The sequence below is a fragment of the Myotis myotis genome, unplaced genomic scaffold (assembly GCF_014108235.1).
Source record: "Myotis myotis isolate mMyoMyo1 unplaced genomic scaffold, mMyoMyo1.p scaffold_m19_p_4, whole genome shotgun sequence".
Classification (NCBI taxonomy): Eukaryota; Metazoa; Chordata; class Mammalia; order Chiroptera; family Vespertilionidae; genus Myotis; species Myotis myotis.
In genome coordinates, this window is record NW_023416346.1 from 110,105,440 (window position 1) to 110,120,734 (window position 15,295).

Below are 15,295 nucleotides of genomic sequence, written 5' to 3' on the forward strand. Positions count from 1 at the left end.
ACCTCCTTTTGCTCACACCTGTATATTTGAGTGTGTATGCGTTTGTGTCTACTTATAGTTCAAAAAGAGATCATTTACTTAAGATGAATTAAGCTTACTGATGAGACTTTCCTAGTTTAACCTCCTCCTCCAGAGATCTGCCTACTTGTAGGAAAGAGGGACTACTACAATCCACATTTTAGATCCCATCCAGACATGCATTAATGAGAGACCAGTAACATTTGGAAGGTGGGTGGGGAGAGTAAGAGATCAACCAAAGGACTTATATGCATGCATATAAGCAAAACCAATGGACACAGACAGTAGGGGGGTGAGGGCATGTGTAGGGGGAGGGAAGTGGGCAGGGAGAGGTCAATTGGGGGAAAAGAAGACATATATAATACTTTCAACAATATATAATTTAAATTTTAAAAAAGGTTGCACTCCAGTTACATTGCAAGAGAGAGAGAGAGAGAGAGAGAGAGAGAGAGAGAGAGAGAGAGAGAGAGAGAGAAACCTAAAGAATTTTAAGATTTTCTTTGGATTGTTATGGAAATTTTTAGATATTCAATGTTTTATTTTTATTTATTTATTTTTTAAAATATATTTTATTGATTTTTTACAGAGAGGAAGGGAGAGGAATAGAGAGTTAGAAACATCCATGAGAGAGAAACATCCATCAGCTGCCTCCTGCACACCCCCTACTGGTAATGTGCCCGCAACCAAGGTACATGCCCTTGACCAGAATCGAACCTGGGACTCTTCAGTCCACAAGACGACGCTCTAGCCACTGAGCCAAACTGGTCAGGGCGATATTCGATGTTTTAAAGTGTAAGTTATACATCTGGGCTATATGAATATTTGTGTTGTAATAAAAAAGAAGGGATGACAGTATAGACATAGATTAGAAGATGGTCAGACAATGATGACAGGGAGAGATAGGTTGGAATATGTCAAAGAAAAAAGTATTAGGGGATGTATTTTTATTTTAAAATATATTTTCATTGATTTCAGATAAGGGAGAGGGAGAGATAGAAACATCAATGCTGAGAGAGAATCACTGATCATCGACCTCATGCACACCTCCTACTGGGGATTGAGCCCACAATTTAGGCATGTGCCCTAACCATGAAGTCAACCATGACTTCCTGGTTCATAGGTCAATGTTCAACCACTGAGCCAAACCAGCAGGGCTATTAAGGGATTTAAAGAAAGGCCATAGCAGTGAGGCTAGAAAGAGGCCATGTTAAAAGAGTCCTTTCTGTTTAATGGGATACAAAGACAAATAGGGTGAAAAAGAAAAGGAGGAATGGAGGATGACCTCAGATTACTAGCTTAACAATCATTAGGTAAGATTACAAGTAAAGACTTTGTGGAGAAAATAAGAAACTGTTAAAATGTAATGTTTGAGGTTCACATAGAATGTTCTGGTGAGAATACTCCAAAAATCAGCTAGATATAGAGCTCAGGTAAGGACCAGAATCAGGAGCTTTGTGGAAATGAATTTATAGATGAAGGGTAACTAAAGTGTAGCCCACAGGCCAAATCTGGCCCCAAACCTGTTTTTTTTTTTTAATACAGTTTTATTGGGACCCAGCCAAATCCATTAGGTTATGTTCAGTTTATGGCTGATTTTGAGATACAGTGGCAGAGTCTAGTAGTTGTAACAAAGATTGAATGACAAACAAAGCCTAAAATGTTTATTTTCAAGAACTTGATAAAGTTTGCCAACTCCCACTGTAGATGTTATTTGAACTTTAAAGAGTGAATGAGATTGATAGGAAAATATACAGATAGGAAATCCAAGAGGTTCACCAATAATATGCAGGCAAACTAGTTACTATTTTTTGATGGAATAATATCCCTGTATCCATTAAGCGTGGCAAGAGAGTCCCCTGTGATTGGAAAGAGGTTATATTAAGTGTTGATGTTGGTGATCTAGTTCAAATAGTCTATCTTTTCTGTTTGTTCACATGGCAATAAATGAAAAGTTATTATGAGAAACAAGGGAAACAAAATGTGTAGAAATTCAGCACTGAAGAGAGGGGATAAAGGTATGAAAATGATTTCCTAAACTCAATTATTATAACCATAGTGAGAAACCTAAAATCAAAGTACCACGCCAACTGGTTTGAAGCCCGAAAATCAGACTCACAACCTAGAGAGAATTAAGGGTAAAATAAACAGGGTGTTAGAAGATAAAATGTCAATCTAAAGCTATAAAAGTGCTAGCGAGGATATATTGAAAACAATAAAACTAAATGAGAAAGAGTTCAGTGTATAGCACTCTATTTGTTTATTTCTTTGCCTTATTCTATAAATATTTCAAATTTAAATCTTTTATTTAAAAATACAAGAATTACAATTCTTTTATTTCTTTTATTTATTGGAGGGTTGTGTGAAGTGTGGCAGAGGCTTCCTTTTGACTTTTATTTTTCCACTTTATACCCATTATTTTGTTCTCTATACATACATTACCTTAAAATTAAACTAGAATATCCTGCTTAGAAAAATATATACACAGCCTTTTCTGTTTTATATACAAAAATTAAATTCCAGAAAATTACACATTTAAATTGACAAAAGAAAATGAATAAAACTTACTACAATATATAGAAGAATAGGTTAATGATTGTTGGGTAAATGAAGATTTATTAAATATATGTATAAAGCACTCATAAATAAAAGTAATAAACTGGACTATATTGTATATTAACTTCTGTACATCAAAGACAGCATGGAGAGAGTAAGAGTGAAAGCCACATGGTAGGAAAAGATATTTGGAATACACATGTAACTGATGAAGGGTGTGCCTCCATAATTATGAAGAATTCCTACAAATCGTTGAGAAAAGAACAGACTGATTGAAAACTGGGAGAAGTTTTTGAAATGTGAGAAAGGGCACAAGAGGGCCTATTGACTTCTGGCAATGTTCTATATCTTGATCTGGATGGTATTTATAAAATGATCACTTCGTAGTAAATAAGAAATGCATTTTACGTTTTACAATAACACCATCTAATTCTTTTGTCATCTTCACAAAATAAGAAATTTGCACGACCAATTGACATAGAGTTCACCAGCCCCATTAGTAGTTAGGGAATTGCAAATTAAAACTAAAATGTGATATCACTATATGCCAATAAGAATGGTGAAAATGTAAAAGTTTGACATTTTTGTAGTGCTAAGAATATGAAGCAATTGGAATTCTCATACATTGCTCCTTGGACTGTGAATTGTAAGCAGGAATGTGAACTTCCATACACTACACAACTAGAAGTGCAAACCATTTGGCACTATTTAGTAATATTAAAAATGTGCATACGCTATGGCCTGTCAAATTCACTCGTGGGTATATACTCTACAGAAATGCTTGGACACACATTACAGAAAACAGGTACATAAATGTCTATAGCAACATTATAACAAGTCCAAAGTAAAACAACCTAAATATTTATTATCAGTAATAATATGGCATTCAGTGGAATATTATATAGCAAGGAATAAGCAACAGCATGGACTAATCTTAAAAGTATGAAATTGAGCAGATGAATGCCCACACAATAGAATGCATACTATATGGTTCCATTTATAAAAACTTCAGAAACATACAACAACCAAACTCTAGTATTAGGAATGTATATTTACGTTACAAAGCTCTAAGGCAAGCATGTCAAACTCAAAGGCTAACAAGGGCCAAATAAACAAGGTTTAAGTTTATGTGGGCTGCAAAAAACAAAAGCTTTAATTTTCATAGAAACGTAGGCTTATTCAGTTAGAGACATGCTGAATACAAAGGGCTGAAATAAATGAGTCATCATAACATAAAGTAATAGAACATTTTAATAAAAATTAATATTTTTTCTTGAACACTTACCAGGCACTGAATAACTTCATAAATTAATAAGCGTTACACAAATAAACCTATTTTTCTTGTTCTCCGAAAGCGAAATATTTCCTGTTGCGCACACCAAACAAGTCAGTCCAAGACTAATGACATGGCAATCGTCATGCTAAATCGTCTGCTAAAATATCTGCTGCTAGTATTAGTGGCGAGAAATGGTGTGCCTGCGTGTAAGGCACATAAAGGAAATGAATGCAACACGATTATAGTAATCAGTCATTAGCGAACGTTGTAGTTCGTTATTAATAATTATGTATAACAGGATATCGTAAAAATTAAGTTACGAAAATTTTATTGAAATGTTTCTTACATACCGTTATATTGGCTGGGCTGCAAAAATATTCGCTGTGGGCTGCATGCGGCCCACAGGCTGCAAGTTTGACATGCTTGCTCTAAGGGAATGATTATCAGGAAGGTAGGAGAGAAAATATATGGGGGGTGGGCAGGAGGGACTAATGATTGGAAGGGGTTCAAGAGGGATTTCTGGCTGTTGGAATTATTCCTTTTTAATTTCCTGGCTTCAGATATGGTCACAGTGTATATATTCTTCTCTATATTAGTACATTTAACAATAAAGGGTGTTTATAAAATAAAATAAAATATGTATGTAACATAGTTAGGCATGCACAACCATGGATTCCATGATGAAGTAATGACTCGACTTCTGTAAGCAGGCTAATGACATTGTCTATTTACTTACTTTATTTTTTTAATTTTATTTTATTGTTTAAAGTATTACAAATAGTAGTACATATGTCTCCTTTTTTCCCCATTGACCTCCCCTGGCATCCCCTACCCCCCGGCACATGCCCTCACCCCCCAGTGTCTTGTGCCCATTGGTTACGCTTATATGCATGCATAAAAGTCCTTTGGTTGATCTCTTACACACACCCCCCAATCCTCCCCTGCCTTCCCACTGTAGTTTGACAGTCTGATCGATGCTTCTTTGCTTCTGTATCTATTTTTGTTCATCAGTATATGATGTTCTTTATATTCCACAAATGAGTGAGATTATGTGGTATTTATCTTTCACTGACTGGCTTATTTCGCTTAGCATAATGCTCTCAAGGTCCATCCATGCTGTTGCAAATGGTAGGAGTTCCTTCCTTTTTATAGCAGCGTAGTATTCCATTGTGTAGATGTACCACAGTTTTCTAATCCACTCATCTGCTGATGGGCACTTAGGCTGTTTCCAAATCTTAGCTATTGTAAAATGTGCTGCTATGAACATAGGGGTGCATATATCCTTTTCTGATTGGTGTTTCTGATTTCTTGGAATAGATACCTAGAAGTGGTATTACTGGGTCAAATGGTAGTTCCGTTTTTAACTTTTTGAGGAAACGACATACTGTTTCCCACAGTGGCTGCACCAATCTGCATTCCCACCAGCAGTGTAAGAGGGTTCCTTTTTCTCCACATCCTCTCCAGCACTTGTCGTTTCTTGATGATAGCCATTCTGACAGGTGTGAGATGGTACCTCATTGTTGTTTTGATTTGCATCTCTCAGATGATTACTGACTTTGAGCATGTTTTCATATATCTCTTGGCTCTCTGTATATCCTCTTTCAAAAGTGTCTATTTAGGTCCTTTGCCCATTTTTTGATTGGATTATTTACCTTCCTTTTGTTAAGTTGTGTGATTTCCCTATAAATTTTGGAAATTAAACCCTTATCCAAGATAACATCGGCAAATATGTCCTCCCATGCACTGGACTTTCTTGTTGTTTTGTTGATGGTTTATTTTGCTGTGCAGAATCTTTTTATTTTGATGTAGTCCCATTTGTTTATTTTATCCTTAGTTTCCATTGCCCTAGGAGCTGTATCAGTAAAGATATTGCTACGACAAATGTCTGCTATTTGCTGCCTATGGCTTCTTCTAAGATTTTTATGGTTTCTCATCTTATGTTTAAGTCCTTTATCCATTTTGAGTTTATTTTGCTTACTTTAAATCCTGAAATTACAGATAAAATCGTTGTTTAAATGTCTGGTGGAGTCCAGAGAGACACTGGCATGGTTTGGATTCTATAGTAGCGACATGATTTGCATTTGAAAACCTAAGCCAAAAAGAGGCAGAGTATTAATGATAAAAGCTACTTACTCATATTTGTTGAATACTACCATCTACTGTCTTAAGAAATTCAGACATATTCATTTATGTAACCCTCACAAATAATCTAAGGAGGTAGGTACCACTTTCATAGACACTTTTTGGAGAGGTCACTTACCCAAGGCCACACAGTAAATGGTGGAGCTCAGACTCCAACCTATGTAGTCTGAAGGTTGTGCTTTACCCACAAGAGGAGGCCAGGTCATGGGTTCAGATATAAGCCCGTGTCCAGAGTGTAGCATGAGACAGACAGCTGGAGTGGAGTTCAATGATACATATGTAGTTCTGGGTTCAGTATAGATAGATAGATAGATAGATAGATAGATAGATAGATAGATAGATAGAGATAGAGAGATAGAGATAGAGTTAGAGATAGAGATAGAGATAGAGATAGAGATAGAGATAGAGATAGAGATAGAGATAGAGATAGAGATAGAGATAGAGATATTAGACATAAGAGCAGAGATGATCTGGGGCAGTGTCTCAGGAGTAAGAAGTAAAAGGTGTAGGAGAGAAGTGAGTAGAGTCAGCCATGGGAGAGCTCCTCAGAGTGAGTCAGATTCTGTAGAAAATCCTCCACACCTGCTAGTATACTTAGGTTTTTATGAAATAATTTTATTCCTACAGAAGTGGGGTCAAGTGCGTGGGTGGGGAGGGGAGCAAGGTACTAAGGTTTGAGGAAAATAACTAATTTAAATTTCATTTACCTACAGTTTAGTCCATGAGACTTTAGCCAAGATCCTTCCCTCTTACCACATCCAAGATGAAATATGTGAGGAAATAACCAGCCACACAATGCTGAGTTAGCAGACCTAAGTACAAAGCCACAATGGATATGTCAGAAGGCTACCAGGGTGTTATTTATTTAAATCTATTTTGTGAAATTCAGCACCACCTTAATGGTCTGAAAGTGTTAAAGTATGTCCCAAGTACCTAAATTACTCTCTAAATGTAATTTATGCTTGAGAATAATCTGACTAACTTGATTTAGAACAGCAGGAAATAAGTTATGCTGCACATAAATGGAGCAGCAGTGTAATTTTAAATACTGCTTGCATAGTGAATGAGAATTTTAATATTTGCAAAATTTTAAAATCACTTGATTTATTATCCATATGTTTATACTGATATTTTTGGTCCTTTATTTAGTTCAGTCTACATCTCTTCATATTGCCAGGAAAAAAAGGCAACAACTATTTTCCCTGCGATATAATATAGAGGGTAAAATTTATATTTCCCTAAATGTTATCTTTAAGGTCTCTATGTGTTTTTAATTGGTACTGCCTTTTCCCTCAATCATGTGTACAGTGCAATTAATGCTGTGAGGATTTTAGGGAGGTTAGTGACTGATTAGAGATTAAATTTACAAGTGTAACATTAAAACTAGTAAAATTTTCATTCATTCAGAATTTTCATTGGTGGGAGTTTACATTTATAAGTCATTATGATAAAAATGAATTTTTTTAATATATTTTATTGATTTTTTACAGAGAGGAAGGGAGAGGGATAGAGAGTTAGAAACATTGATGAGAGAGAAACATTGACCAGCTGCCTCCTGCACGCCCCCTACTGGGGTTGTGCCCGCAACTCAGGTACATGCCCTTGACCGGAATTGAACCTGGGACCCTTCAGTCCGCAGGCCGACGCTCTATCCACTGAGCCAAACCGGTTAGGGCGATAAAAATGAAATTTTACATAGTGCATTTATGAATAGCCTTAGACTTGCTGTTAACACATATTAACTGAATGTGTCTTTAAAAATTTTATGTAATGCTTAAAATTGAGTTTAAAATATTATTACTGACTTTAAATGTCATTACATGCAAATGTGCATGCTTTTATTCTTTAATATTTTGTTTGACTAGAGGTACTCATTTTAACATTATTCTATAATAATAAAAGCATAATATGCTAATTAGACTGGATGGCCTCACGACCTTCAGGACGAAGCTGAGGCAGCCTCCAAGGCTGCAAGGGCTGAGCCCCTTGCACGAATTTCATGCATTGGGCATCTAGTTTAATTATAAAATTAGACCAGCTTTACAGTTTTCAAAGTTTTGCAGTTGTAGGCTATACAGTCTACTCTCTATTTAGATCTTGACAAAGTGACAGTGGAAGTAGTTCAGATAGAGTCATTAGATATGCAGAGATTTGGATTGCAGGAATAAAGGAAAGGGAACAAAATGGAAGGTGGGCCCTTCAGGAATATGGAAGTCATGTACAGTCACAAAGTCCTGAGGCAGTAGCAGAGCATGGGGGGATAGCAGGCAGCACATTGTGCCTGGCAATTCCATCTTGCTTCATTTTTCTGGACCTGGAACAAGTATGTAAATAGGGAAACCTGGGCCCTTGGCCTGTTTCCCTTCTCTTCCTCCCTCCAGCTCTGGCTTGTAGAGATATGGGTACCATGATCAATTGTATGGACCCCTATGGATTTCTTTTCTTGAAGAATTGAGAGGAAAGATAATCTGTGAAGAGGAAGAGGGCCTGGGATGGGAGGAAATTTTGTGGAATCTGAAGGAAGATGGTGATTGCCAGTGTGGTTAGTGGTGGAGGAATATGTCTGTGCAGCAGCCTGGAATGAAGAGAGTGTGTGTTTATAGCACAAATGGAGAAACAATCACTTCCCAGTAGTGGAAAGGTTTGGCAATAAGGATAATTCTGGTGACTGGGTAGGGAAAAAAGCAAAGTAAGAAGGGAACTGCTACAAACATGGAATGGTAAATTGTGACCAAATGACTTCTCTATCCTCTGATTAGCTTCTTTCTGCCTGTTTCTCAGACTATGGTAGCAGGAAAAGAGTGGGAGGTGGTAGTTGTTAGCATGTGAAACTACCTTTTAAGATTATTTTTAAATGACTGTATTTTTCTAAATATCAGAATATGAAATGTGCATTGTAGGGATCTTGACAACAGATAAAATATATAATGAAAAGTAAAATCAACTACAGACTTACTAAGATGAAACGATGCCAACTATGCATCATTGTTTTTTAGATTCTCATTTAACAACTCTTTGGATCCAATGATACAAGTGCCTGTGAGACATACACAATGTACCAATTTTTTAAAAGGGAATACATTCTTAAATGTATTTTGTAAGTTTTATAGTGTGTATTAGATACCACTTAAAAAGATATAAAATATTATTAAACATGTAATATATTTCTAAGATCATTTTGTGACTGATGGTAATATGATATTGATCACCTCGAAAATGCCATCCTATATAATAAAGATGTAATATGCAGTCGTTACGCCGTGAAATGCAATGACCGACCACGTAACAACCATATCATGGATCAGCAGGAGGGTGGGGCAGTGAGCTACAAGGGGGCAGTGGAGAGCTACAGGAGTGGGCAGGGCAGCAAGCTATGAGGTGGGGCGGGGGGAGCTACAGGAGGGTGGGGCAGTGGGCAGAGAGCTACTGGTGAGCTACTGGTGCACAGATTTGTGCACAGGTCTACTAGTTAATTATAAAAGGCAGAATTCTTATCTTTAAGCTATCTGTAGTAAGAGACTCTTGGTTACCATTGGCTGTCTTTTTTTTTTCTTCTGCAACTAAAATAGTCCGTTTTATAAAAAAAATCTTTATTGTTGAAAGTATTACACATGTACCCCTTCTCTCCCCCATTGACTCCCTCCTCCCCAGGCTTTCACCACACTATTGTCTTTGTCCATGAGTTATGCATATATGCATATAAGTTCTTTGGCTAATCTCTTCCAGCTCCCCACCCCCCCTGCTTCCCTCTGAGATTCTTCAGTCTGTTCCATGTTTCCATGCTTCTCATTCTATTTTATTCATCAGTTTATTGTGTGCATTAAATTCCACATATAAGTTAGATCATGTGATATTTGTCTTTCTCTGACTGGCTTACTTCGCTTAGCATAATCATTTCCAGGTCCATTCATGCTACCAAAATACAGTCTACTTTAAATATTTTTGTTTGTTTTTTGTTTTAAATATTTTTAAATTAAGAAATTTAGTTAGTAATTAAATGAAATGTGTGATAGAATACAAACTACATATAAATGCATAATTAAATATTTGGAAGATAATAAAGAATAAAAATAAGAAAAAAAACCCTGCAAGTCTGCCTCTGAATTGTTTAATTGGTATGATGAGAATTCATCCTGAAAAAAAGGAAATCCCAGCAAAGACCATGTAAGGCAGTGAAAGGCACCATTGAAACCACAGAGATCGGATAGACTCCCCTCTCTACCATTTACACCTATTCACTTTTTTGGCAAGTTACTCACCCTCTTATTTTTCTCCAGGGGAAGTAGGAATAATGATTGTTATATTGCAAGGGGTGAAATTGGATATGTAAAAGCACAGAGCCCATTACCTGACTCATAGTAACTAATACATGTGACTTCCATTCCCTTCCCAGTAAAACAGGAAGGAGTTGTGGCATGACTTAAGTTCTAAAATAATTTCAACTTCCTAAATGGGTGTAGAGAACTGAGAAGATATTTGAAACTATAATCCATTGCATCTCAAGAGTAGCACTCAGAGGACTTTGACAGATTATTGTCCTCGGAGGCAGCCCTACAGCCAGGATATACAGAGTGCCTTTTGGTTTAGTGCTAGCAAATATTTGTTTGGACAGGCCCTGGGTGATCCAGTAGATCATAAACCCGATAAGACTTTCAAACTTACTTTGTAGATTATTTTTTATCTTGATTGTATATTAGAATCACCTGGGTGATTTTAAAAATACCAATATCTGTACCCCACCTCCAAATATACTGATTTAATTGGTCTTTAGGGGGGCCTGGACTCAGTGTTTTATTGTTATTGTTTTTCCAACACCCAGGTGATTCTTATGTGCAACTGTTTTAAGGTAAATATAAAGGTGGACTCATATAAGTTCCTCCAGAATTTCAACTTAAAGTGTTAGTGGATTCAATAAAAATAATTATAAAGGGAGATAGCAGTGATATTGAAAGTGATAGACTTTGTGAGGTCATTTAATTTTGATCCATTAGAAATTGAATGGCTTCGAAATAATTTATGATATGTTAATATATTTTTAAATTCCTAGAATTAAAAAAAGTAAGTATGCTCACAGGGATGAAAATACTCCATAATACTTGTCTTTACCTTTGTTTCAAACAAGAAATGTATTCAATTTTAATGGAAGAAATGAACAAAATAAACTGATGTACAAAATACAACCAGAGGCATGGATGCATGGAACAGACTGACAAATGTTAAGAGGGGAGTAGGTTGGGGGAGACTGGATGAAGGAAGGTGAAAGGATTAGCCAAAGAACATATATGCATAGACCATGGACACAGACAAAAGTGTGATAAAGGCCAGGGGAGGGCAAGGCCGAGGGTTGAGTGGAAGGAGCAAAGGCGGATAAAATGGGGGACATCTGTAATAATGTCAACAACAACAACAAAACAAAAACCAAAAAAAAGCCTTTTATTTTCATTAATCTTTTCTATTTAATATTATTCTCATCAGTGCAATTAAGTGTGCATTCTATGTTCAGATACTTTGTTTTATATAATCCATTTTTTTCTTGATCCATATTTTTCACCTCTAGGCATTTTGACAGATCTGTTGAAAAATGGCGACGGTTTCATTATGATATGAAGGTATTGAATCAATGGCTAACAGACGCTGAACAGTTTCTCAAAAGGACACAAATTCCTGAGAATTGGGAGCATGCCAAATACAAATGGTATCTTAAGGTAAGATTTTGTGATTTCTTTATTCAAACTGTGTTTGTCGTCACCATAGTATCACAACTGCTTAATTTTTTTATGTTTAGGTTCTGAATGATGATGGAAATTTATAATTCCTGACTTTTGTTGTAATCACTGCACATAGTAGAACATCATTATAATGATGATGTTGGGAGACTGTGCTATGGATTTTTCCGGACAGGATGAAAGTTAGCTTAGATATAACTGGTTTATCTGATGAAAGTATAATTGAATCTGTGATACCAGGAAGCATCTTCAGGCAGGGTGTCCTATAGCTTTAGGGCAGTGTGAGTTTTTGTTTGTTTTATGTTGGATACTGTCCAGAAGAAGAACTTGTGGTGTACTTAGCAATAATGTAGTTGCTAGAAATATCCATCATGATAAAATTACAGGTCTGTTTCCCTAAGGACAATTTGTAGTAATATAGCAATATTTCCATATATTCTATTGACAAACTGCCTTCAGAGATAGTCCAGAGGCCAAAACAAAGCAGAGTTAATTGAAGGTACTTATTGACTTTTTTATGGTTTATGTTAATGGAAAGGCAACATATGGATTACAACCAGTACAACATTTAATTTCAACTTGCTTTGTCTTTTGAGTATGCAGATAAAGATAAATTGGATTGTGGAGGTTATAATTTAGGTTATAAAATATACAGTTTAGGTATAAAAATATTGTGTTTATTATACCAAGTCTTAACTATTTTTGCAACTTTTAAAACTCAAGTTGTTCATGTAGCAGTGTTCAGTCAAGTAAATTTGAATTGTGGCCAATTTTTAATGCCAGAAAATGCTGATCAAGACAGATGAAAGCAAAAAAGAAGGCAATTTATTAAATAGTTTTGATGTTTCAAAATGCTGCATTCATAAAAGCAATATCATATTCAACTTTACAATTCTTCATTCTCAAAGATTTTTGCATAGCAAACATGGTTTTGATATTAAAAAAGAAAGCATTTATATACCTATGTATATGTAAAGTATGTAAATATAGAAAATGAATAATTTAAAAATATTGTATAATTATGTGTATGTCAATCAAAGTTATATATACACAGCATTGGCATTGGAGGTAGAAAAATTTTATTGATTTCCTAATCTGGCATCATACAGAATATAAGTTTTGTAATAGCACTAAAATAAATTTTGAGCTAATATAGCATCACTAGGTCTTTGACTTAAAGGCAGAAATATTAAGTGTAATATAAGGTTTTCTTGGGGAGATTATAAATCTCTTGCTATTTCCAAAGATATATGACACAAAGTAGTTACATATTTGATTTTTATTATAAAATAATATATACTCATTATGAGGAAAATAAAACAATATAGAAGTGTATTCATACTTCCATTCCACTCCACAGAGGGTGATTGTTTTGATAGGGATTTTGATACATATTTCGGATCGGCATCCTTGTAAAGCCCACTCTGACATGGAGATTAGCATACAGAAGGTTTATTAGGGAACGCTTTTGGGGATTGAACAATTGGTTTATGAAGTTCCTTGGCATTGTTTTCTTCATGTTTTCATGTTTCCTATTCTTGAGGACTGTTAAGCTTCTTGGATCTGTGGGTTTAGCATTTTCATCAAATTTAGAAATTTTAAGGCATTATTTTTAAAAATATGTTTCTGTCCCTCTTTCTTTCCAGGGACTCTGATTATGAACATTAGGCTGTTTAATCTGTCCCACTACTCACTGGTGTTCTGTACTTTTTATTTTCAGTATTTTAAAATAATTCATTTCACATATCTTGTATTGTAAAATTATCAAATCCAATTTTTTGCAGTATCTAATCTCTGGTTAATCATATCTAGTGTATATTTTTAACCTCAGATGTTGTTTTGTGTGAGTCAACACATTATTGAAGTGTGATTTAGGATTTTTTACACCTTCCACGTCTCTATTCAATGTGTCAATCTTCCCGCTACCTTCTTGAAAATATGAAATGCAGTTATAATAACTGTTATAATGTTCTTGCCTGTTACTTTTAATATCTATATCTATCTTGGGTCAATTTCAATTTCATTTTCTCCTCATCATGCTTGTTATTTTCTAGCTTCTTTGCATGACTGGTAATTTTTTTCTCTTGATTTTGATTTTTACAAATTTTAGTGAATTTATTGGGGTGACATGGCTTAATGGATCATCCTATCCATTTGATTATTAAAATTCTCTAATAGAATCCAATTGTGATGACCACATACACATAAAATTTCCCTTAATTTTCTTTCTAAAGTATACATCGGATGTCTCCATGACATCTGGGGATATACCCATTCTGAAAAGGCACCAGGTCTCACCTTACAGGTACTTTCATCTCATTGGCTTACTGCATCATCATCAAACTGTATATATCAAGCTTTTGATCACAGACAGCACTTTTTATTTTCTTTATTTAATCTTTATTGAATATATTGGGGTGACATTAGTTAATAAAATTATATAGATTCAGGTGTACAATTCTGTAATACATCATCTGTATATTGTATTATGTGTTCACCACCCAAAGTAAGTCTCCTTACATCACCATTTTTCCCCTTTACCCTCTTACTAGTATACCTCCCCCACCCCACTTTCCTTTTGGTAATCATCATACTGTTATCTTTGTCTATGAGTTTATGGGTTTTTTGTTTGTTTGTTTGTTTGCTTGCTTGCTTGCTTAATCCATTCACCCTTTTCACCCAACCTCCCAACTCCCTCCCACCCTCCTGACAGCAGTCAGTCTGTTCTATGTATCTATGAGTCTGTTTCCATTTGGTTGTTTGTTTATTTTGTGCATTAGGTGAAATCATATGGTATTTGAAATCATATAAGTGAAATCATATGGTATTTGTCTTTCTCTGACTGGCTTATTTCACTTAGCATAATATTCTCCAGGTCTCTCCATGCCGTCTCAAAGGGTAAGAGATCCTTAATTTTTATAGCTGCATAGTATCCCATTGTACAAATGTACCACAGATTTTTTATCCACTCATCTACTGATGGGCCCTTGGGCTGCTTCCAAATCTTGGCTATTATAAATAACACTCCAATGAACACAGGGGTGCATATATTCTTTAGAATCAGTGTTTTGCATTTCTTTGGATATATTCCCCGAAGTGGACTTGCTGGCTCCATAAGGCAGTTCCATTTTTAATTTTTTGAAGAAACTCCATACTGCTTTCCATAATGGCTGCACGAATCTGCATTCCCACCAATAATGCATGAGGGTTCGCTTTTCTCCACAACTTCAATAACACTTGTTTGTGGATTTATTGATGGTAGTCATTTTGACAGGTGTGAAGTGATATCTCATTGTGTTTTTTATTTTCATCTCTCTGATTATTAGTGATATTGAGCATCTTTTCATATGTCTATTGGTGTTCTGTATGTCCTCTTTGAAGAAGTATCTATTCAAGTCCTTTGCCAATTTTTTAATTGGGTTGTTTATTTTTTGGTGTTGAGTTGTGTAAGTTCTTTATAAGTTTTGGATATTAAACCCATATCAGGTGTATCAATGGCAAATATGTTTTGCCATGCAGTGGTTGCCTTATCATTTTGTTGATGGTTTTCTTTGCTGTGCAAAACATTTTAGCTTGATGT

The 15,295-nt window shown here is 35.4% G+C and overlaps 1 protein-coding gene across 1 annotated transcript in view; it reads left to right on the forward strand.

The window, feature by feature from the left end:
* Positions 1-15,295, forward strand: part of DMD (dystrophin) — a 1,824,373-nt gene that overhangs the window by 594,449 nt on the left and 1,214,629 nt on the right. Inside the window, exon 42 of the mRNA XM_036304100.1 lies at positions 11,547-11,694. Within this exon, the coding sequence (XP_036159993.1) occupies positions 11,547-11,694 (148 nt within the window). The remainder of the gene's footprint in view (positions 1-11,546; positions 11,695-15,295) is intronic.